At 39.0% G+C, this 26,634-nt stretch overlaps 1 protein-coding gene across 1 annotated transcript; it reads left to right on the top strand.

Annotated features, from left to right (window-relative positions):
• On the top strand, nucleotides 1-26,111 carry LOC121372667 (putative cyclin-A3-1). Its single transcript, XM_041499113.1, has 10 exons — nucleotides 1-113; nucleotides 1,713-1,875; nucleotides 4,870-4,990; nucleotides 6,049-6,141; nucleotides 11,104-11,249; nucleotides 12,351-12,455; nucleotides 14,690-14,845; nucleotides 21,206-21,364; nucleotides 23,079-23,315; nucleotides 25,215-26,111. Exons 2-10 carry the CDS (start codon nucleotides 1,714-1,716, stop codon nucleotides 25,329-25,331), a joined length of 1,296 nt encoding a protein of 431 aa, XP_041355047.1. The 5' UTR covers nucleotides 1-113; nucleotide 1,713; the 3' UTR covers nucleotides 25,332-26,111.
• Nucleotides 26,112-26,634: the final 523 nt, after the last annotated feature.

Raw genomic sequence — 26,634 nt, forward strand, 5'->3', positions numbered from 1 at the left:
ATGTCAACAAGCAAGCCATGACGCTAACCGACCAACGTCCCAACTTTACCTGTCTGTCATCGTGTACATTGGGACTGATCGTTCTGCTGTCCTCTTACTAAACAGATCGCTTGGTAAGTTGATTTTTTAAAGATCACTGAACTACATTCCGTCATTAAGTCACTGTGATAAACGAATCATCTGGAAGGTGGGTGGGTGTGTGGATTATGTGCCGATACTATATGGAAAATATCCATAGAGGTAGACGCTATATATGTTGATCCATTCGGTCCCAGCATGTTTTTATTCCCTGTATGTCTGTCCCTTTAACTGCCTGTTACATCCCCTCTCTCTCTCTCTCTCTCTCTCTCTCTCTCTCTCTCTCTCTCTCTCTCTCTCTCTCTCTCTCTCTCTCTCTCTCTCTCTCTCTCTCTCTCTCTCTCTCTCAAATAAATATAAATATATTGTCATTATGAAGCGGTATTAGAATTTTAACAATACAATTAAAATGGCATCTTGGCAAAATAAACACTGTTAACGGTGATTCTGACTAGACGTATCGATTTTAAAAAATACCTTTTGGATATCCTGGAAGTTAAGTCAAAGAACATGAATTTATATTTTATTCTCTAGGTATTATTATTTCAGGATATCATTTCATATTTAACTTCCACGATATATTACATAATTAAGTAACGAATCAGTCAAATATCGGTCAACTATGTTAAGCAGTCACCTACCTTAAGCAGTCATTTGTTTTACCCCCACACCCTGCCCAATGTCTTGTGTTCATTGATACGTGAAAGCTTGAAGATGTATGTAAATGAAATTATATTTTAAGTGCAATGCACGCGTGGCGCTCATGTGAAAAAAAAAATGTATTCTAAATGTTTTAGGGGCGTGATCTAGCTCAGTTGGTAGAGCGTTCGCTTTGAGATGCTTCGATCAAAGGATCGAATCTGCTCGGTGGACCCAATTCTCTGATTGGGTCTTTTTCGCTCCCAGCCGTGGTATGTACTGTCCTTTTTATGGGAAAGTGCAGATCCCTTGCTACTAATGGCAAAGTGTAGTGGGTTTCCTCTGATTACGTGTCACAATGACCAAATGTTTGACATCCAATAGCCGATGATTAATAAATCAATGTGCTCTAGTGGTGTCCTTAAACTAAAAAAAACCCTTTAAACTCTAAATGTTTTAATTAAAAACACATTAGGTGGATACCGGAAGGATATTTTACCCCTAATCCACTTCATATATTGTTTCAACTAAAAAAAAGTACTCATCAAAATTATACCCAGGTGATTTTCCATTCTTATACAGTGAAACTCCTCTAAACCGGACACCCTATAGACCAAGTAAAAATTCCGGTCATAAGAGGTATCCGGTTTAGAGAGGTTCTCTTCTGTACAGATATTTAAAAAGGGACCGCGAAAAACGTCCAGTTTTGAGGGAATTCCGGTTTACAGAGTTTAAAATGTCAATGGCGGATATTCAGTAAATAACTTTAAAAAAGAAGATAACTCAAAAGCTCCATCCAAGAAGTCACCAGTTTTGGTAAGCGTTGAGTACCTGATGGTATTTCAGGTGACAAGATATAGTTTACTTGGTGGACTGGGTAATGATGACATAATTAGTAATCGTCACGGGCGGAATTGCTGTTTATCATTTCTAAATATCACCCTAGGGGACATGTATTGGTTCAACGGTGCTCTCAAAATGCTTCTTCTTTCCAGAATGAATGCCAATGCCTGCAAGATGGATAAGGCGGAGACTCGCCCGGTGGCGGGGAAATGGCCATCGCTGAACGACAAGGAAAACTCACGAGCCCTTCCCAGCGTGCAGTGCGGATTCGTTGGCTGGGTGAACCGAGACGGATGTATCTCAGAGAAATATGAAGTAAATACACTGCTTTTACTTAAACTGTCAAAAAGGGTTAAACTGTTTGTTTAACGAGACCACTAGATCACATTGATTTAGTAATCATGGATGTCAAACATTCTTATTCATATATTTCATGTGTAGTCTTAGAGGAAGCTCACTACATTTTTCCATAGAAGCAAGGTATCTTGTATATGCACTCCCCCCCCCCAGTCATGACAGCACATACCACTGACTTTGAAATACTAGTTGTTAGGCACTGGTTGTGAATGGGAAAACCTAATCTGAGAATAGGCCATACCAGAATAGCACCTACGGTTAGGAAATTCCTTAGATCTTTAAGATATACAGCATTAGATAGATGGTAATAAAAAGGTGTCTGTAGTTTGTATTAGCCACTGGATTTTATAGTAAAGCTCCTTTATTGCATGACATGGCTTGCCTAAAGTAGGTTAGTTGTTATACCCCACTTCTAGTCTCGTTGTCATGGTTTCTTGTGTTAAAAGTGTAGATGTATTACAATACATAATACAAAGTGTAGGAAACGTGTAAGTGTATAATGATACACCTACACTTTTCATTTAACTACACCTGTATTTAAAACAAAACAAAAGACAAACAAAAATGATGAATAATACAATGAACTTTTATTGTCATAACTTACATTGAAATCCGTAAGGTATTTCCGTCGTTTCTCTTATATTTGATGACCACGTGTTCACATGTCATTTGAAGAAGCGCACTACTGCGCGACCGTTACTAACACTTTCCGTCACTTTCACACTTGCAATGTTCGGTTGTAACGCATTGTCTTTTAAATCCTTCAACACTTGATTAAAGTCTTTAGGTATCCATATTTGGGGAATGTAGACGAATTTTTCCCTTGTGCTACACGACCAGCTGTCATAAACTGTATTATATAACACCACGTGTTTTTAGACGTGTTTGCGGGAATCAGTAGCGTAACTGTCTCCAAAAACATTTCTCCTCCTGCAGTTAGAATTTAAAATCTTCTTGATTGTCCAAATTAAAATGCTCAGAAAGTGAAGTCCATTTAAATAAACAAAATTTCCATTCTGGCCTTCAAAGTCTTTTTTCTTTTCGCTGGCTTATTTTCACACCTACGACTGTCTTTCACAATTCGCCGTTACAAAATAAAGACAAAAATGGTTTTGCTCAGTGACACTAATCATTTGTATATAACAACGTTCAAACTATGTTTTCGTAATATTTCAACCAATAGACAAGCCATCTACAAAAATTAGTTTGCTGGGTGACATCATTTGCATATACCAAAGTTCAAATTATGTTTTCGTAATATTTCAACCAATAAAAATAGCAATATAATTACACATGCGCACTTATTCACAATAGTTACCTCGAGATATTTACAGGCACGATACGTCTGTTAAAAATCATGCAATGTAAAGAGCTGTAGTTAGTGTGGTATGGGTGTCCAGTAAATTCCCCCCAAAATTAAATATTATTTCTAGTTCTACATATCATAAAAGGTTTCTTTTAGACGATCTAAATATAAAAATGTTCTCGGAAATAGCATTTTAGTACTTAATTCTCCATACTATTCCCATCCCGAGAAATATAAACTACGTCCCTAAGTTTTAATATACTAAAAGGCAAACGTTATTGTGAGATGGATTGTTTGGAGTAATTAATTTGTGAATGGATCTATGGATGTAAACCAGAGAAAATGTGCATGAAACAACTCGAAGAAATGCAACCATGCAGTTGTTGCAGCGATTACATGCCTTGTGCATGAAACATGGGATGTTCGGGAGAAATCCTGACCAGTCTTCACTATAAAAGGCCAGACATTCAGTCGCAAATCATTTCAACTCTGAGCATCCTTCAGAAGTCCAGAAGTCAGAAAAACACCATTAGTGAACTGTTTGATGCAATTTCGTCATGTCACGCCTCAGTGAAAATTACAGATGGCGAATCATAGAGATGCTTGAATCTGGGACCCCGCAGCGTGACGTCGCACGTCAATTCAACATCCACAGAAACACCATATGGCATTTATGGCAACGATATCAATAAAACAACCAGGTCAGGGACCGCCCCCGTAATGGCCGACCACCCGTGACAACCCCTCGCCAAGACAACATTGCAGGAACTCCGGCTGATCTTCCTTCAGATCTGGAATGGCATTCCCAAGAACTTTCTCCAGCGTTTAGTGGCCTCAATGAGACAACGGTGCCAGGCCTGTATTAATGCTCAATGTGGACACACTCGCTACTGACTGTATGAACTTCGCTCTGGACCCCCTCTAGTGATGTGGCTCATTTGCATATGGCAGGTGCGCCCTTTTCATGGACTATTGCTCGTTTCCATACCTTCGGACATTTCTCTTTCTATGTTATAACGTTTCATACACGGCAGTAAATACTTATCAATTACTTATGCCTTTTAGTATATATTCCGATACCAGTACTGCCCTAAAACACCATATAAAACTACTTCAAACGTGCGACACGAACAACTGAAATAGACATCTTCACTGATCCAAAACAAAATGCGGGGTTCACGACGTCTTGTCCACGTTATTTTCGTTTCATTATTTACTACTTTCTAGTTATTGATTTTATTTGCCATAGAACTAATATTAACTCGACCTTAAGTGGGGTATAAGTCAGTTATACCCACACTTATTCGGTGTATCGGTGAATATCTCAATAGTTTTGGTCATGAGAACCTCCTCGGCGCCCTACGAACAAAACTGTAGGGATATTCACCGATACACCTCGTAACGTGTGGGTATAACTATTACATATTGTCCGTGAATAAACTTAAATATATTTGTTTTTAAATAAAAAAAGTAAAGAAAACGAAAGTAATATGTGAGCACGTTTTCTGTTTTAAGTGTATGAAGTAACTACACGTGAAACAAGAGTTCAGGCATATAGATAACTGTTATTATTTAGATAACTGTTATTATTTAGATAACTTATGGTTGTATTTGCTTTCATGAATAACTTTTTTTTTAAACTTCAGCGTAAAGTACTTAAAGAATGTACGAACATACAGGCGGGGACCATTCCTTCCACTCGACAACATTCCAAGAAGCCCATCATTCTTCAGACGGGCGTCAAGTCCAAGTTTCCTACGACTCCAGGTAATTTAATGAAGTCGGAGGCCTTGGTTTTACGCATATGAATGTCATTAATATTAGCATATGCCTTCTAAAACACAGCAACTGCGATACCACTCTGGGAAAGAGATTCCGCTTGAGATGTGACGGGGCGTATTATCGATCTACATTGGTGTGTGTGTCCCTTGGATTATTTCCCATTGAAAGCAGTGAGGCTTATTGTATGAAATGTACTGGTTGTGAGGAAAGTATAGATATAGATAATATATATATATATATATATATATATATATATATATATATATATATATCTATCTATCTATCTATCTATCTATCTATCTATATATATTCGGTATCGTCAATATCATATAATTATTAGGAATAAAAATTGTATTATGCGAGCCTCCGGCGAGCATAATGCATTATTTGTATTCCTAATATATGATAATGACGATACCGAAACACTCAAGGGTATTAATCTCTTTATCATATAATATCAAGCTTAATACAACGTGTTTTTGTAAACTGTACACACAACTTTAATTCCAGTCCGCCATTACTAGATATTCAAATGACGTAAGAATATTTGGCGCGATGTCTTTTTGAATGGAAATGATGTCAAAACTCGAATGACGTCATTTTGGATGTCCTTACATCAAAATAAACTAGTGCTTAACATTTTCTGTTTTCTGAACGCTGGAGAATTTTCAGTGTAACATTGCTATTGAAATGTTTTTATTCGATGACTATGAATGCAAACGTCAATGATGGAGTGTCAACCAAGTACGTTAGCTTAAATGTCAATACACCTAGTACCGTGAGCTCGATTAATTTACATCTGATTTGCAAAGTTATCAAATTCTTTAAGTATGTGATATGTATAATAGTTATATACACATATGTATCAAGCTACATTTCTCAACTGCCCATTTATATTGAGACCATGTGACATGTTCTTTATTGCAGTTCTCACTGTAATTAAAAGCTATTGTGACACCAGTCTCCCTTCGTATATGAGTATGTGATTTGTGAATGAAGAACTTGGCAGTTTACACCAGTAATTGTCGACAATCTATTTGCAGGACATAAGTCGGCGCACAGACAGACCCGAAAAGCCAAGGTACAAGTGAAAGCGCTGGCTGAAGTCTCGGTACCGTCTTATGTCGTGATAAAAGGTTCACATTTTCTTACTGATTAGTAATGCCTACCGCAGACAAGAGCTATCAGCTCAAGTAAATGTTACTTGAGACCTTTTGCTCAGCTGTTGGCTCATAGCAATTTCACCACACACGATGAGGTAAGTGCTGAGCTAGTTTGCTTACGACTGTACAATGACGTCACTCTGAAGTAATTTTCGTGTTTCCATTGGTCAGTTTGTAAACAGCTCGGCTGATAGCTCACGTAGCCCGCACACGGTGATATTTATGCCATGCATGGCCAACAATATATATACTGAACAGCATTGAAAACGCACCTCCAATAAATGTTTGGATTTCGAAAAGAATACCTGAGCAATGAATATTTTTTGTTGTGAACATCAATAGATGGATGATTGATAATGACAACAAACAAAAAAGGATGCACAATCATTGATTAGTTTTAATTTATATACGTATGAAAGACCCATGGGGTCACAATGAAAAGTCAATAACGCGTATGACCACCAGCTGCAGCAACACAAGCCATGCAACGTCTTCTTATCGACCCGATAAGTCTGCAAATAGTGTTTTGGAGGATAGCATTCCACTCCTGCTGTAGTGCGTTTTCCAGTTCTGTACGGTTATTCATTTGTGGACGACGTGAGATGCGTTGACCAAGGTAATCCCAAAGAACTCTATTGGCGATAAATCAGGGGATAGTGCTGGCCATTCAAGCAAAGGGACATTATTGTTAGCTAGATACTGTGTTGTAGCACGTGCTGTGTGCGCCCGGGCGTTGTCTTGCTGAAATGTGTGCATATCCCGATGCTGATGAAAGAAGGGAATGACGTAGTTTTGCAAGACGTTATTCCGGTAGTAAATGGCATTCATTCTGCCACGGCAAACATGGAGTGCTGTTCGGTGATGATAACCGATCCCGCCCAACACCATGACACGCCCTCCACACCATCTATCCGTCTGGACAAGGCAGTCATTGTGGTAACGTTCTCCACGCCTACGCTACACACGCAACCGACCATCAGCATTCCTTAAATGGAAACGGGATTCGTCAGAGAATAGCACACCATGCCAATGTTGTAATCTCCAATGACGATATCTTCCAAACGTCGGCGCTCATTTCGATGTCGATCAGTCAGGATAGGTCCAACATATGGTCGTTGAGCACGCAACCCAGCAGAGCAAAGACGGCGACGCACAGTGTCCGCGCTGATAACCCCTCATCGACCTTGAACGGTTGATGCAGTCCTGGCAGCTGGCAGCGTTCGATCACGAATATGGAGGCGAACAATATGGCGATCTTGTCGTGGTGTCGTAACACGTCGTTGGCCTGGATGTGGACGGTCCTTGGTGGTTCCTGTCTGCTGGTATCTAGTGATTGTTGAATGGTGGCGTCCAAACCGCTGTGCGATGACTCAACTCGAAATGCCGAATTGAAGTATGCATAAGGCACGTTCATGTTCCTCAGCTGTCAAACTTGTCATCACTTGTTTAACGTTCCCTCAAAGACTACTTCATAAATGAAATTGGCTTTTCAGAGATCATCTTTTACAGCCCCAATCAGCATGATTTGCAAATTCAATTAACGTTTTTCATGCTGTGCATGCAATGTGTTGTTTTGGTATTGTGTTTCATGGGTGTCCAGGCAATCATTTATGTAAGTTATTCGTCATCATGCATGGTCTATAAGGTAGTACGGTACTTATTCATTGATATTTTTAATGCTGATATACGCCCCATTCACATTTGTTATCAACTGGTGGAGCGTTTTCAATGTTGTTCAGTATATTTTCCTCATGACCATAAGAGACCAAAAACTCAGTAAAATTGTTCGCATACGAGAGCTATCAGCTGAGTAAAAAGTCTCAAGTAACGTTTTGCTCAGCTTGGTGGCTCTCGAGTGCGGTAGGCTTGACTGACTACAAGTACGATAATAATTGGAGAGATATTGTAAACACTAGTTTGTTCGTTTTTTTTTTTTTTTTTTTTTTTTTCGTGTTTATATCCAATTAGGGTTCATGGACGCCTTCCTGGGCACAGACATCAGCTATCTGGTTTGTCTGTCCAAGACAGTGGTTTAATGATTAGTTGTTAATTGTTAGAGGTTAAGGAGAGCAAGTTGGTGTAGTGGTTGTTACACCTCGCTCTGGGTGGAGCCAGTACTGTTGTTTATGTTTCTAGCTTCACCAGATGAGTGAGACTGCATTAGTAGCTAACACTGTTGTTTATGTTTCTGGTTTTCATCAAATGAGTGAGACTGCATTAGTAGCTAACACTGTTGCTTATGTTTCTGGATTTTTTTCAGATGAGTGAGACTGCATTAGTAGCTAACACTGTTGTTTATGTTTCTGGATTTCTCCAGATGAGTGAGACTGCATTAGTAGCTAACACTGTTGCTTATGTTTCTGGTGTTCTCCAGATGAGTGAGACTGCATTAGTAGCTAAAACTGTTGCTTATGTTTCTGGATTTCTCCAGATGAGTGAGACTGCATTAGTAGCTAACACTGTTGCTTATGTTTCTGGATTTCTCCAGATGAGTGAGATTGCATTAGAAGCTAACACTTTCCTTATGTTTCTGGTTTTCATCAGATGAGTGAGACTGCATTAGTATCTAACACTGTTGCTTATGTTTCTGGTTTTCATCAGATGAGTGAGACTGCGTTAGTAGCTAACACTGTTGCTTATGTTTCTGGTGTTCTCCAGATGAGTGAGACTGCATTAGTAGCTAAAACTGTTGCTTATGTTTCTGGATTTCTCCAGATGAGTGAGACTGCATTAGTAGCTAACACTGTTGCTTATGTTTCTGGATTTCTCCAGATGAGTGAGACTGCATTAGTAGCTAACACTGTTGTTTATGTTTCTGGATTTCTCCAGATGAGTGAGACTGCATTAGAAGCTAACACTTTTGTTTATGTTTCTGGTTTTCATCAGATGAGTGAGACTGCATTAGTATCTAACACTGTTGCTTATGTTTCTGGTTTTCATCAGATGAGTGAGACTGCGTTAGTAGCTAACACTGTTGCTTATGTTTCTGGTGTTCTCCAGATGAGTGAGACTGCATTAGTAGCTAAAACTGTTGCTTATGTTTCTGGATTTCTCCAGATGAGTGAGACTGCATTAGTAGCTAACACTGTTGCTTATGTTTCTGGATTTCTCCAGATGAGTGAGATTGCATTAGAAGCTAACACTTTCCTTATGTTTCTGGTTTTCATCAGATGAGTGAGACTGCATTAGTAGCTAACACTGTTGTTTATGTTTCTGGATTTCTCCAGATGAGTGAGACTGCATTAGTAGCTAACACTGTTGTTTATGTTTCTGGATTTCTCCAGATGAGTGAGACTGCATTAGTAGCTAATACTGTTGCTTATGTTTCTGGATTTCTCCAGATGAGTGAGACTGCATTAGTATCTAACACTCTTGCTTATGTTTCTGGTTTTCATCAGATGAGTGAGACTGCGTTAGTAGCTAACACTGTTGTTTATGTTTCTGGATTTCTCCAGATGAGTGAGACTGCATTAGAAGCTAACACTTTTGTTTATGTTTCTGGTTTTCATCAGATGAGTGAGACTGCATTAGTAGCTAACACTGTTGCTTATGTTTCTGGATTTCTCCAGATGAGTGAGACTGCATTAGTAGCTAACACTGTTGTTTATGTTTCTGGATTTCTCCAGATGAGTGAGACTGCATTAGAAGCTAACACTTTTGTTTATGTTTCTGGTTTTCATCAGATGAGTGAGACTGCATTAGTAGCTAACACTGTTGCTTATGTTTCTGGATTTCTCCAGATGAGTGAGACTGTATTAGTAGCTAACACTTTTCCTTATGTTTCTGGATTTCTCCAGATGAGTGAGACTGCATTAGTAGCTAACACTGTTGCTTATGTTTCTGGATTTCTCCAGATGAGTGAGACTGCATTAGTAGCTAACACTGTTGCTTATGTTTCTGGATTTCTCCAGATGAGTGAGATTGCATTAGAAGCTAACACTTTCCTTATGTTTCTGGTTTTCATCAGATGAGTGAGACTGCATTAGTAGCTAACACTGTTGTTTATGTTTCTGGATTTCTCCAGATGAGTGAGACTGCATTAGTAGCTAACACTGTTGTTTATGTTTCTGGATTTCTCCAGATGAGTGAGACTGCATTAGTAGCTAATACTGTTGCTTATGTTTCTGGATTTCTCCAGATGAGTGAGACTGCATTAGTATCTAACACTGTTGCTTATGTTTCTGGTTTTCATCAGATGAGTGAGACTGCGTTAGTAGCTAACACTGTTGTTTATGTTTCTGGATTTCTCCAGATGAGTGAGACTGCATTAGAAGCTAACACTTTTGTTTATGTTTCTGGTTTTCATCAGATGAGTGAGACTGCATTAGTAGCTAACACTGTTGCTTATGTTTCTGGATTTCTCCAGATGAGTGAGACTGCATTAGTAGCTAACACTGTTGTTTATGTTTCTGGATTTCTCCAGATGAGTGAGACTGCATTAGAAGCTAACACTTTTGTTTATGTTTCTGGTTTTCATCAGATGAGTGAGACTGCATTAGTAGCTAACACTGTTGCTTATGTTTCTGGATTTCTCCAGATGAGTGAGACTGCATTAGTAGCTAACACTGTTGCTCATGTTTCTGGATTTTTCCAGATGAGTGAGACTGCATTAGTAGCTAACACTGTTTTTTATGTTTCTGGATTTCTCCAGATGAGTGAGACTGCATTAGTAGCTAATACTGTTGTTTATGTTTCTGGATTTCTCCAGATGAGTGAGACTTCATTAGAAGCTAACACTTTTGTTTATGTTTCCGGTTTTCATCAGATGAGTGAACTGCATTAGTAGCTAACACTGTTCCTTATGTTTCTGGATTTCTCCAGATGAGTGAGACTACATTAGAAGCTAACACTTTTGTTTATGTTTCTGGTTTTCTCCAGATGAGTGAGACTGCATTAGTAGCTAACACTGTTGCTTATGTTTCTGGTTTTCCTCAGATGAGTGTATGGAAGTGGTGGAGGACAACCAGCTCTTCACACAGCCCAGTCCGAGCAAACTTTCGTCTGGAGTGGCCGATGCAGACTCGCACACCAAGGTCTTCCTGTGTCCGGAATACGCGTGTGATATCGTCAATTATCTACAGGTTCGTTCAGTTAAATACACATACATAGTATTATTGTGATATCATCAATTACCTAAAGGTTCGTTCAGTTAAGTACACATACGTAAATTAACAATATTACGATATCATCAATTACGTACATGTTTGTCAACTAACTACAAACATATATAACACACATATATAGAAACGCATACAAACTGCATTCACTTTCATCATTCTTTCTGTAACAATTTATTGTTAAAGAGGTTGAAGTTAAATGTGACAATATGTCTTGTTAAGGAGGTTGAAATTCAATGTGACAATGCGTATTATAAATTAGTCTTGTTAAAGAGGTTGAAGTTAAATGTGACAATTTTTCTTGTTAAGGAGGTTGAAGTTCAGTGTCACAATGTGTATTATAAATTATTGTCCGAACCAAATTGTTAACAACTACGAAAAAATTACTCTCCTACCTTTAATTGCCGTTAGATTTCCTCCAAAGTTTGTCGAGACACAAATCTTGAAAAAACCATTACAATGACACAGATTCCACATACCAGATGATAACCATGTCACCTATAACGACTTCGCTGAGAGCGCATAGGGAAAAAAACATGTAATTTTGTATCAGCTGCCATTTTGACTTTTTATGGAATATTCTTCAGGAGGGGTGAAAGGATAGGACTTAATCTAACAACGTCATAACATGTTATGATATAAAAGCAAACGTGATGACGTTATATTATTATTATTTTTTATTATTATTATTATTATTATTATTTTAATGATACCACTAGAGATCATCGATTTCATATTAATTGTGTCACATACTTTGGAGGCTTTCACCCCTCTTGAAGGGTATTCCATAAACAAGCAACATGGCAGACGGCAGAAAACTGCATGTATTTTTCCCTATGCAATCTCAGCAAAGACAATATCGGCGACATCGTTGCAATCTTGTATGTGGAATCTGTATATTTGTAGTGGGGTTTTTTTGCGATTTGTGTCTGGACAAACTTTGGAGGAAATCTAACGGCAATTAAAGGTAGGAGAGTAATGTTTTGTAGTTGTTAACAATTTGGTTCGGACAATAGTCTTGTTAAGGAAGTTGAAGTTAAATGTGACCATTTTTTTCTTGTTAAGGAGGTTGAAGTTAAATGGAGATTCCCTTCGAATTTCCTAGAAAACGAGTCTGAGGTTACACCAAGGATGCGAGCGATTCTAATGGACTGGTTGAACCAAGTTCAGGTAAATGAAGAAAGTGAACGTAATGGTTTTGATTTGAGGTTCCCGGGCACGTTTTACTGGTAGCTGATAAACATGTGATATTCTATTGTTCACGACAGCATAACTAGACGAGAAATCACGGAAATACAGATACTTTCTTTAAATCACCATGTATCTGATGCATTAGATAGAAAATTATTTTTCTTTCATTTTAATATATCCTCAGTAATTAAAATAGCACATGACAGTAATGGCTATTGGATATTATGAAATCACTAATTATGTAACTAACTGCTAGCTAAGCATGTCACACAGTGGTCGAGCTTGAGGTGTAACGGATCGTAGGATCGATTTCCACCTGTGTGTGTGTGTGTGTGTGTGTGTGTGTGTGTGTGGTGTGTGTGTGTGTGTATTTCACACAGTGGAACCTCTCAAAACCGGGCCCACTGTAAACCGGAATTACCTCAAAACCGTGTTAATCCCTTTTTAACAATCAGTACATGACTTAACCTTTCTAAACCGAATACCTCTTTGTCACGGGGATCCTATAATACCCGTAACTGAATGAAACACGATTGTCCAAATATCTCTCCTAACTGTATATCTATTAGATCTCTCTGTAACGGGCGGTTATACCCGCTTGTGGCTCGTCTAGGTATGATCAGAGATAAGATCTTATATAAAGTATATATTATTATAGCACGTTTAGTTCACTAGAAAACACAACAAAAACACAATACACTTTGGAATCTGTATTAACCTACGCTGACAAATGTACTGCCGCAGTAGTTAATTAATAACAACAATAATAACAACCCAGAACTGATCACTTAATTAGTTAATCTCTAGGTGTCTAGTTTACACAATATGCTAATCACTTCACCGTGACACAACACCCACACGTGTGATAATTGAGAAACGCTGCCAGGAGAACTTAATTAATAAAGGAATTACAACTCTATTCCTAACTGGTTAATTTTTAATTAACCCTTACTACTCGTTCAATAACGTGTGATAATTGAGAAACGCTTCCAGGGGAACTTAATTAATAAAGGAATTACAACTCTATTCCTAACTGGTTAATTTTTAATTAACCCTTAACTACTCATTCAGTAACCTTGTAACACAGAATTAATACTGGTACCTATCACAATAAAGACAATAACCTACAGTTTACCTAGGTCCTCTAGGATGACTGGTTAAGCTTTTTATAATTATTTAGGACAGTGAGCCTACAGATTACTGCGTCAGATGACCGGCAGCACCGTCTAAATAATATTGGTATAATACAGTATTAAAATATTTAAAGTCACATCAATCACATCAAGGTTATACACAGAGCAGAAATAAAATTATTTACCAGTCCGGACGGACAGCGATCCCCTGGAGCCTTCCTTATGTTTCTCCTCGAAATATCTAAAATCCTAGCTATTTATTCAAAACTCTCAGAGACAGCGAATATCGCCTGGGGGTACAAGGCGGTACCTCACGTATCATCTGGATTTTCCACAGCCACCACGCCGGCATATTTTTCTCTGATCGTCAGACTGGCTGTCGCCATTCGCCAAAATCACGGTTGTAAAAACCGCACTCGCAGAGGTATTACGTAACTACTGGCCACATGGCCTCCACAGCCGGACTAAGTGCATATTGGAATGCACGGTCGCGCGAAGGTATTACGTAACAAATTGCCCATCTGGGCTAAGTGCATTTGGAACTACACACGGCCTTCTAAAACAATTAATATCGCCACAGGCGAAAAGAAATTAAGAGCATGTACCGTCACACTCTTAAAACCCAAGGATGTTCGGTTTAGAGGGGTTTTCGAAAGGATAAGCGAAATACAGTAACAAAATGTGAAATATATTGTCAAAAATTAGAAATTATATAAACAGACCATTTCATGGTGTTTTGTGTTTTTTCGCAGTTAGGTAAAATATGCTTTTCACACATCACGAGTTGACATAAAATCGTATTCGAAAAAAAACCTTTCATGAAATAGTCTCTTTTTATGAAGACCCCTAATAGCTATAGTTTAGAATGTGCTGGAATGTGTTTAGACTTAGTTCTAGTGGGTCAGGTCAGACCAGGTCAAGTCATAGAGCTTAACGTGCACATTCAGAGAAAGCTTTTGTAGCGTATGTCTGTCATGGGCGCAGGTGTTGGCCAATTCCGGCGCCTCCGTTCAGGACAGGAATTCTAGTGTTGTTTTTTTTTATTACTTTTCATCGTGTCAGTTTGTTGTTTTTTTACAGAACCACGAGAATTTAAACGAAGAATCGCTTCACCTGACGGCGGCAATGATTGACCGCTACACCAGCGTCCATAAACTGCGACTGACACTGCTGCAGCTGCTGGGAATAACGTGTCTCCTCATTGCGGCCAAATACATCGAACGCTTTCCACCCGAGGTACGCGAATTAAGGCTCATTCACACTGTCGATCGATCCCTGTCGGTGAGCCCATTTGGGCCATTTCTCGTCCCAGCTAGTGCACCAAAACTAGTATATCAAAGACCGTGGTATGTGCTGTCCTGTCTGTGCGATATGGTGCATATAAAAGATACCTTGTTACTAATGGAAAAATGTAGCGGGTTTTCTCTCTGAGACTCTATGTAAAAATTACCGTTGTTTGACATCCCAATAGCCGCCCATTGGGCTATTTCTCGTTCCAGCCGGTGCATCACGACTGGTACGCCAAAGGCCGCGGTATGTGCTATCCTGTCTATGGGATGGTGCATATAAAAGATCCCTTGCTGCTAATTGAAAAGAGTAGCCCATGAAGTGGCGACAGAGGGTTTCCTCCTTCAATATCTGTGTGGTCCTTAACCATATGTCTGACGCCATATAACCGTAAATAAAATGTGTTGAGTGCGTCGTTAAATAAAACATTTCCTTCCTTCCCAATAGTCGATGATTAATAAATCAATGTGTTTTAGTGGTGTCGTTAAAGAAAATAAACTTTGTTCACTCTAGGTACGCAGTTTAGGGCTCATTCACACCCGATATCACTGCCGCTTACGGTGTAGCTGTATTCAGTGTGAACTTAGATGTTTTGAGTTCATTTTACATTGGATGCGGTGTGGCTACAAAATTTAAATTTCACTGTTTTCAATGAGAATATTTACACTAGATACGTACGTTTTTTAAAAACTTTCCCACCATCCACACCCCAATACCATTCCTAGCGTTTTGCATCTGCTTGAAAATCAGTAATAGTTTAATTTAGGGTAGGTGAGGTGAGATTTAACTCAGTCGGTCGAGTGCTCGCTAGAGGTGCTTACATCGCAGGATCGAACCACCTTCGAGGATCCGTTCAACTGTTTGGGGATTTTCTCGTTCCAACAAGTGCACCACAACTGGTTAAAGGCCGTGGTGTGTGCTTTCCTGTCTGTCAAAAAGTGCATATAAATATCTTTTGCTGCTAATGGAGAAATGTAGCGGATTTTCTCAAATTACTATGAGTCAGAATTGCAAAATGTTTGAAATCTTTTTTTGTTTTAATTTCCCGCCGTCTACACCTCAATACTTGAAGATCATTAACATGTTTAGTTTAGGGTAGAGGAAGGTAAGGTACTCTGTTTACCTGTCCTAGGGTAGAGGAAGGTAAGGCACTCTGTTTACCCGTCCCAGGGTAGAGGAAGGTAAGGCACTCTGTTTACCCGTCCCAGGGTAGAGGAAGGTAAGGTACTCTGTTTACCCGTTCTAGGGTAGAGGAAGGTAAGGTACTCTGTTTACCCGTCCTAGGGTAGAGGAAGGTAAGGTACTCTGTTTACCCGTCCAAGGGTAGAGGAAGGTAAGGTACTCTGTTTACCCGTTCTAGAGTAGAGGAAGGTAAGGTACTCTGTTTACCCGTTCTAGGGTAGAGGAAGGTAAGGTACTCTGTTTACCCGTTCTAGGGTAGAGGAAGGTAAGGTACTCTGTTTACCCGTTCTAGGGTAGAGGAAGGTAAGGTACTCTGTTTACCCGTTCTAGGGTAGAGGAAGGTAAGGCACTCTGTTTACCCGTCCCAGGGTAGAGGAAGGTAAGGCACTCTGTTTACCCGTCCCAGGGTAGAGGAAGGTAAGGCACTCTGTTTACCCGTCCCAGGGTAGAGGAAGGTAAGGCACTCTGTTTACCCGTCCAAGGGTAGAGGAAGGTAAGGTACTCTGTTTACCCGTCTAAGGGTAGAGGAAGGTAAGGTACTCTGTTTACCTGTCCTAGGGTAGAGGAAGGTAAGGTACTCTGTTTACCCGTCCTAGGGTAGAGGAAGGTAAGGTACTCTGTTTACCCGTTCTAGGGTAGAGGAAGGTAAGGTACTCTGTTTACCTGTCCAAGGGTAGAGGAAGGTAAGGTACTCTGTTTACCCGTTCTAGGGTAGAGGAAGGTAAGGTACTCTGTTTACCCGTCCTAGGGTAGATGAAGGTAAGGCACTCTGTTTACCCGTCCTAGGGTAGAGGAAGGTAAGGCACTCTGTTTACCCGTCCAAGGGTAGAGGAAGGTAAGGCACTCTGTTTACCCGTCCTAGGGTAGAGAAAGGTAAGGCACTCTGTTTACCCGTCCTAGGGTAGAGGAAGGTAAGGCACTCTGTTTACCCGTCCTAGGGTAGAGGAAGGTAAGGCACTCTGTTTACCCGTCCTAGGGTAGAGGAAGGTAAGGTACTCTGTTTACCCGTCCTAGGGTAGAGGAAGGTAAGGTACTCTGTTTACCCGTCCTAGGGTAGAGGAAGATAAGGTACTCTGTTTACCTGTCCTAGTGTAGAGGAAGGTAAGGTACTCTGTTTACCCGTCCAAGGGTAGAGGAAGATAAGGTACTCTGTTTACCCGTTCTAGGGTAGAGGAAGGTAAGGCACTCTGTTTACCTGTCCTAGGGTAGAGGAAGGTAAGGTACTCTGTTTACCCGTCCAAGGGTAGAGGACGATAAGGTACTCTGTTTACCTGTCCTAGGGTAGAGGAAGGTAAGGTACTCTGTTTACCCGTCCAAGGGTAGAGGAAGATAAGGTACTCTGTTTACCCGTCCAAGGGTAGAGGAAGATAAGGTACTTTGTTTACCTGTCCTAGGGTAGAGGAAGGTAAGGCACTCTGTTTACCTGTCCTAGTGTAGAGGAAGGTAAGGCACTCTGTTTACCTGTCTTATCAGGTTTCAGACACGTCAATGTTGAGAAGAACCCATAACCTGACTAGATCCGGGACAAATATAATGTCCTTTGTCCTCAAACTTTTCGAAGAAAAACATGGTAGTTGGTGATGGGCTGCATCTACAGGTCTGTTAACGTCAAATTGGGGCTGTTTGGGGACGGGCTGCACAAAAGTGCCATTTTTTTTTACTGGAGACCCACACTGGTGTGTAGATTAAAAAAATTCTCAAGGACCAGACTTTCAACCAATAGGGGTTAGGCCATCGGTCTACTACTGGTAGGTACTGGGTTCGGATCCCAGTCGAGGCATGGGATTTTTAATCCAGATACCGACATGGCTCAATGGGTAGGTGTAAATCACTTGCACCGACCAGTGATCCATAACTGGTTCAACAAAGGCCATGGTTTGTGCTATCTTGCCTGTGGGAAGCGCAAATAAAAGTTTTTTGCTGCCTGTCGTAAAAGAGTAGCCTATGTGGCGACAGCGGGTTTCATCTAAAAACAGTGTCAGAATGACCATATATTTGACGTCCGATAGCCGATGATAAAATAAAAAAATCAATATGCTCTAGTGGCGTCGTTAAATAAAACAAACTTTACTTTACTTCTTGTTTTAACATTAAATGAGTGTAACAGTTCGAGTAACAGTTGTCCCTGATGTTATGTAGACCAGTTTTCAGGAGTATTTTGCTTATCTAATATCTTAGAAAGCAAATATCTCTTATTTATCTTAACTAATCTCCCCGTCAGTGGGCCCACTGGGCTATTTCTCGCTCCAGCCAGTGCACCACGACTGGTACATCAAAGGCCGTGGTATGTGCTATCCTGTCCATGGGATGGTGTATATAAAAGATTCCTTGCTGCTAATCGAGAGAGTAGCCCATGGAGTGGTGACAGCGGGTTTCCTCCTTCAATATCTCTGTGGTCTTTAACCATATGTCCGACGCCATATAACCGTAAATAAAATGTGTTGAGTGCGTCGTTAAATAAACCATTTCCTTCCTTATCTAACTAATCATGAAGAAAGTAATTGCGTAATGTGACATAGTTAGCATCTTAATACATGTATGTGGAATGGCGTTATGATATACTCCACTACACTGCAAATAGCAGTCCAAAATCTGACCGATTCTATATACCATTCTCTTCAATTCATGTGACAGAAATGGTAGAAGCATATTGTTAACAAAAAAACAAAAATTTAATGTTGAAAATGTTGCTATGTAGTATCTGAATGAGTGCTCAATCATTAAGTACTGAGGATGTTCGTACCTAGTCAAAACATCTTGTTTTCCGTCTGTAGATTGTTAGTATCTGGTAAAAGTGGGTATACTTTAATTTTATGATATAAGAATACAGAAGGATCTATATATTTTTATTATGTGAACTTAATCAACTTATCGTATATATATATTTTAAAAGTTTCTCTAAATCATCAGTGACATTTCGTGTATTTAATACGACCAAAACAGAACATTTCTTTCAAAGGGAGGTCACCATACTTGCTAACTGCTTGAATGAAATACCTTTCTAGTGATGCGTTTAGTTTATCTACTGGTATGCATCTGGTTACAAATGCATGCAAGAGTGATCCACTATGTAAATGTAGTGATCAAATGCAAAGAAAAATCCTTTGGGCATTAGACAAGGTGTTGTAAGGTGAAATATCAGCTTTGTCCGAAACATTGAGTATAAGGTTTGAGGTCACAATTTGTAGCACTATATCCCAACACTGAAGCACTATTGAAGGACTCTTTATTTCCATCTTCTATCCATATAAATCATTACTTTTAGAAGACACATGCACATTTCTGACACAAAATGGTCACTTGGTGTGTATGTTTGGTTCATGTTGCGTGTAACATGAACCAGACATGCCCGTCATATATAACTAAAATTAGTCAGTAATTCCAGCTGATTTTGAGAGAGCTTCAGTCTATTGCGAACCTCTCAAGATATTACCGTAGGTATTCCATGGCCACTTTTCCAGACGAATAGCAACAACATAATGGTTAATTTGTCTTCACTATAGGTCAATAGTTCCTTCCATAGTAAACTCTGGAATATGGCAAATAGTGGGTAATTGCATGCCAAAACAGGAATCCGCTAGAATTCAAATAGTTTGTAACATTCTTCACAACATCTATACTTTGTTTCGTTTATACCGTGTTTATCGTTTATTTACCAATGGTAGAAGGAAGGAAATGTTGTATTTAACGACACACTCAACACATTTTATTTACGGTCGGACATATGGTGAAGGACCACACAGATATTGAGAGAGGAAACCCGTTGTCGCCACTTCACGGGCTACTGTTTTCGATTAGCAGCAAGTGATCTTTTATATGCACCATCCCACAGACATGATAACACATACCACAGTCTTTGATATACCAGTCGTGGTGCACTGGCTGGAGCGAGAAATAGCCCAATGGGCCCACCGACGGGGATCGATCCCAGCCAATGGTAGAAACCCAGAATTATTTTGATTAAAAAAACACACCATATAAGTTGCATACGTTATATAATAAAGTTCATTAATAATATATATGTCTAAAAATTGATAAAATAATTACAACCTGCTAGGGACTCCTCAAAATACATAATTGATATATTTTCTATAGCATTCAATAATAGTTTTATATGTATGGCAGCAACAATAGTAATGTTAGGATATTATCCACACTTCTAATAGCTATATGCTGTAGATTACATTTAAATATATAATATAAAAATACCTAGAATGTGAACATAAATCATGAAAATATTGAATAGATAATACCGTTTTCGAAAACTGGTTACCCTTGAAAACTAGTGACATATAGATCAGTATGACATGCTCACTTGTTACAAAGACCATTCATATCAAATTTACTATATAATTTTACTTTGTTATGAGAACCAACACTATGTCTAGTGTTAAAATATCTTTATAGGAATAATAAAAGCAATTTCTATTGGAGGCCATTTTGAATTATGACGTAACAACAGCCACCTATTTGTCAGATTTTTGGTTCTAGAGAATGTTTTTGATCTACACCCTGGTGTGAGTCTTTGGTAAAAAAAAAACAATTGCACTTTTGTCCAGCCTGTCCCAAAATATTGATAACAGACCTCACTAGTGACCTTCTTTTAGTTCAAAAGTCGCGATTCCCAGTTTGCAGACCCCTTTTAGTCTCCTACCGGTGCAACCAGAGGAGACTATAAGTTTCATCTTCGTCTGTCTGTCTGTCTGTCTGTCTGTGTATAGCTTTATTATGTACTATTATGGCCCTTAAACTTGGAAGATACGAAAAACAAATTCTAGACTTTTATTGTTGCATTCTCTTAATATATTGAGCTGAAATCTTTTCTATAGCTTTATCATGTACGGTTACAGATCAAGTTTGACTTTCATGGCGATTTACCCATTTTGACAGAGTTATGGCTCTTGAACATAGGAGACACGTAAATGTATTGGGACCGGTAAGGGGACAAGTACTTTAAGTAGACTCCCTGATATAAAGTCCTGAAAGGTTATTTGTTCAGTATCAGAAACCCATTGCCCCTGTGTGTATTTAAGATATTCACTCTGTGTGTATTTCAGATATCCACCCTGTGTATTTCAGATATCCACCCTGTGTGCATTTCAGACATCCATCCTATGTGTATTTCAGATATCCACCCTGTGTAAGCTGACAGACGACACGTACACGGTGTCTGCAGTCCTGGAAATGGAGATAGTCGTCCTGAAGGCCCTGCAGTTTGATCTCAATATCCCTACACCAATAACCTTTTTGAGACGATTCATTGGAACCCAGACCCACTCAACAGAGGTAGGTGGAGTTTATTCTTAGTACACGGGGTGGATATGTTCGTGATGGCGTGTTTTACAACAGCTTGTTCTGAAAGTGCACGTAAAACCCTAGCTCAGTCATGGACGTGATTCGTTAATACAGCCGTAGCGTCAGGCATGATGGTTTTCAAGATCGACCCCGTACAGAGAAGTCATTGGCTATTTCTCATTTCAACCTGTGCTCTACGACTGATACCTCAAAGAGAGTGGCATGCATTTTTCTGTCCATCAAAAAGTCCATAAGAAAGAATCCGTGATGCTAATCAATAGACAGAACATACATACATACATACATACATACATACATACATACCAGTTGTTTTGTCATGGTGTTTATTAAACACGTTTACACTGCGCAAGAATATTATACCATAAATATATATATGGTATAAATCTTGCGCACTACAAACGAGTGCAATAAATAACATGGCTAAACAACTGGTATGTTTGTTTGTTTTGTTTAACGACACCACTAGAGCACATTGACAACTGCTATGTGGTTCTGTATTTATTACATACCACCTTTCAATATTATGATTAAACATTTTTTAAATTAAATTACACAACTTACTTTGTCTGTGAAGTTGGTTAACATTTATGGAATTAACATAACGCTGAGCATCCTGACTAGGAACATAACGTCATTCTTGGCTGGGGACGTGACGTCATTCGGGTAAACACGTACACGTTGTACTACGCATGCAATATTTTGTATCATGCGTATGTTCAATAAAAAATTTTTATTTCACGGTCAGAATTGTCTTTATTACTATAGTAAATTAAATGGGTATGTAATAATCTAGCCCATGTATCGACAATGAATTTCTCCGGACCAGGTGTTACATTTACCTTATTTCACTGATCGGGCTGTCGTTTTTCTATAATATGATTTAAAATGCGTTGCATGCCAGTGTAATGAGGAATTTGCACTGACTGGTAGAGGGTACACACTTATCAAAACATTTAACTCAAACTCCTTCTGTATTGACGTAGACTGAGAAACAAAAACGGTTGTAGAAGTTTCTTTAAAGTAAACACTTCTCTTTTGACACACCACCACACCCCACACATACTTTACACCAATGGGAAATATCTGACTAGTCGGACGAACCAGTAACAACTGACATTTACCAGTCCACGAACTGTTCATACCACACCATGATACATACATCAAACCACACCACACCACACTACACTACACACACATCAAATCATACCCTTCACCACACTACACATACATAAAACCATACTCTTCACCACATGACACATACATCAAACCATACCCTTCACCACACTACACATACACCAAACTATACCCTTCACCACATGGCACATACATCAAACCATACCCTTCACCACATGACACATACACCAAACTATACCCTTTACCACATTACACATACACCAAACCATACCCTTCACCACACTACACATACACCAAACGACATAACACACACACCACACTACACATACATCACATCACACACCATACCATACCATACTACACATACACTAAACCATACCACTCACCACACTACCCATACACCAAGCCACACCACACATTACACATACACCAAAACACACCACACCACACTCCGCACTACACATACATAATTCCACAACAAACACCATACTACACGATTTGTCTCTATTTAAATTAAAGGCACTGTTTCTGGGGTGGGTTTTTTTTCCAGGAATATCATCTCTGTGAGTATTTGCTAGATTTGTGTCTGACGAATCACCAGATGGTTCGTTTCCCGGCCTCCCTAGTAGCGGCCAGCACGTTGTACCTGGCGCGCCTTCTGTTCCTCTCCGACATGATCTGGACGCCTACTCTGACCTACTACACGAAATACATCAAACGTGACCTGGTGGACTGCGTCCTGCACCTCAGTCAAATGCTTTACAAAGCAGAATCCAAAGAGTTACAGGTAAGGCAAACAAAATAAATTTCTGGTTTCTGATCAGTGCGCGCGTCGATTTTGAATCGCACCGTCGATTTTTAACTTCGCGCGTCAACATTTTTGTTTTTTAATTTCCCGCGATATAACGTCCAGTTTTGCCGGAAATTAAAGACAACTAATGGTCCAAGTCAGATAGAGACTAGCTTAAACCATTAGCTGTTTTTTATTTCTCTCTAAAACAGGTCCTGTTGCTCTGAATAAGTAGCATGGCTTGTTTTAAAAAGTCGTAAAAATTGCTTTGGCTATATGGAAAATGTCAAATAAATTTTTGAGGGTACTAAGACAAAGGAGGACGTAATATATACATTACCAACCTTGTTTTGTACCAAGACAAAGGAGGACGTAATATATACATTACCAACCTTGTTTTGTGTAATTTAAAAAAAAGAAAAAAAAGCTGCATCAATTCTGGAACTTTGGTCTGACAATGGACCGACTTTTTTCTCTTTTTTTGCCTAAAATTGCTTTATGGGAGTTTTTCTCTTCTGTTAAGAGGGCGGAACGTAAAGTGGTAAAGTGCATGCTTGGTGCGCGGTCGGTCTAGGATCGATCCCCGTCGGTGGGCCTATTGGGCTATTTCTTGATCCAGCCAGTGTACCACGACTGGTATATCAAAGGCTGTGGTATGTGCTATCCAGTCTGAGAGATGGTGCATATAAAAGATCCCTTGCTACTAATGGCAAAATGTTTCCTCTATACATGTATATGACTGTCAAAATTACTATATCTTTGACATCCAATAACCGATGTTTAATAAATCAATGTGTTCTAGTAGTATTGTTAAACAAAACAAACTTTAAACTTTCTCTTCTGTTATACCGCGTACACGGTATGTGACATGTGACATGTGAAATGTGTTAAATACACAAATTAGCTCACGGGTGAACAAACCAAATTAACGTAGGTTGTGAAAACTTAACTGCCAGTTAGTCTCTTTAAACATTCGGCTGGTTCAAGGTTTGAGGTGCACCGAACGTTTAATAAAGCAGTTAACACAACAAGTTCTGCCATTGGTGATGAATGTGGCAGTGTTTGTTGTCAAAAATACTTGTTTCATCTGGGCAATAATTGATGCAATGTTACTTCATCTAGTACCGCTGTATCAAGTAGCCTTGTGCTTGAAACATATATCGAGTACCTTTAAAACTAAGTACTACAATTTTGTGCGAAACTAGGCGTGTTGTAAAAGCATCCGGTCATATCGAAAACGAGCCTATTATATTTTATATTGCAAAGTGATTGTATCTCGAATAATGTCTATTACCGGTATTCCTTTGCTCTTCCATCGTGTGTTTTAATGGTGACAACTATCCCTACTGTTTTATTTTACCCATACACTCAGTATTGCTAGTATTACTAACTTCGGAATACTCTCGTTAAACATAAAACACTCACATATATTCATTGCTAACCATTCCATTAGTAGCAAGATATATATTATATTCACAATCACACCGACAGAATAACACATACCACGGCCTTTGATAGACCAGTCGTGGTGCACTGGCTGTGATGAGAAATAGTCCAATGGGCCCACCGATGGGGATCGATCCCAAACCGATTGCGCATCAAGCGAGCGCTTTACCACCGGGCTACGTCTTGCCCCCATTTAAAAGAATAAATGATCATTTATGACAACATCTTGAAACAAGGCGTGCACTGTTTCATAGTTATCAATCAAATAAAACCCAATACCAGAGTGAATTAATTTCTCGATTGAAATGCCTTGCCATTCATTTAATCTCAAAAAGATTCATTTTAACGAATAAATGATCACCTATAGTTAAAAATATGGATTCTGTAATTGCATTTTAAAAGTACTTCATTTTACTGTGTGAATATATTTTTTCGTTTTCTTTTGTCTAGGGTGCAAGGACAAAGTTTTCTAGTTCCAGGCGAGGTGCCATCAGCAAGCACGTAATATTAAAGGACAATATTGATTTAATTAATGCCACAAAAGGAATCTTCCCATCCAACAGATAAAGCATACCTAGATCAAATGAAGATATATTTTAGTCGATGTTAATCATTATTTATTGTGATATTACTTACAAGGTAATGCAATGAACTGTGATATAAATTACCAAGTGGGTTTGGAACTAGTCTTGTCAATGCGGCAAAAACATGCATGTATATTTATTATATATCAATTCAGAGACGAATTATTCAGTAGGATTTCTACATCCCACCGACATTATGGGGAACTACTGGATGTGTAGGAGTATGTCCGTACTAGAATAAAAGGGCCACACTTGAGATATTATGTTGTAACTAAAGGTGTGTTATGGGATGTGCGATCCATGTAGGTGTTTAGATTCTACAACAACGCTACTCCGTGCGTTTATTAATTTTTCATTTACTTACGCATATTAATTTCAAATAAACTGTTGGATGTAAATGTTTGTTTATGTATCGTTTTACTGGTTCTGTTATAAGGTGGCATTGAACAAAATAAATGTGTAATGTAAGCAACTTCTAACCGTGCATGTAGTGGTGTTTTATGGTCATTTGCATCACTAAACAGGTACTACCTGACTTAAGAATAAAATAAAAATCATAATTTATAGCTCCAGAAAATGTGTTTGGAGCCATGATTTCACTACCTTTAATATAATATAATTAATAGCCATTACACAACCTAAATATATAAATAATGTAACATTGGTTTCAACTCTATGCTGTGTGAACGCACTTATAAATTAAATTATATAAGCAGTTTTTGCTGTTTTAAGTTTTCCTAAAAGTTCCATCCGGCATGAACCTTTTCCTGAATATATTTTGTAATTTTTTAAACAAACGCAAAGTCATGAGGTGAATGAGTTGTACATTGATGTTTTATGCCCTTGTGCCTAACTGGGTTAGTTTTAGCCTGGTTTTCAACTTGCAATACAATCTGTAACAAACTGACATAGATCGAAGGCAGACGAAGAAAATGTTTATAGGAACATAGTTGGACATATCCGTCGCAGACGTCTCTCGCTGTGTTCCCATAATCATCATCTTTGAGCTGCGTCATTCGGCGTCGGTCGGCGACATACTACATAGTGTTAAGGAAACCAGGCTTTATTCAGTCCATTATTCAGTCTATTATTCTGTCAGGAGATGGTGGTCATTTCCCGCGTTCTTCCAATTGAAAAACAAGTCTCATTATAGGAATTTACTTTCTTGTATTAGTCTTCTTGTCCAGTAGCTCAATGTAAAACGTGTGTTTCATATATCTTCGTCACTGATAAATGCGTACCAAGGTAAAACAATATGCTCGGTAGTTCATCATCACCGAAACATT

The sequence above is a fragment of the Gigantopelta aegis genome, chromosome 4 (assembly GCF_016097555.1).
Source record: "Gigantopelta aegis isolate Gae_Host chromosome 4, Gae_host_genome, whole genome shotgun sequence".
In the NCBI taxonomy this organism is placed as follows: domain Eukaryota; kingdom Metazoa; phylum Mollusca; class Gastropoda; order Neomphalida; family Peltospiridae; genus Gigantopelta; species Gigantopelta aegis.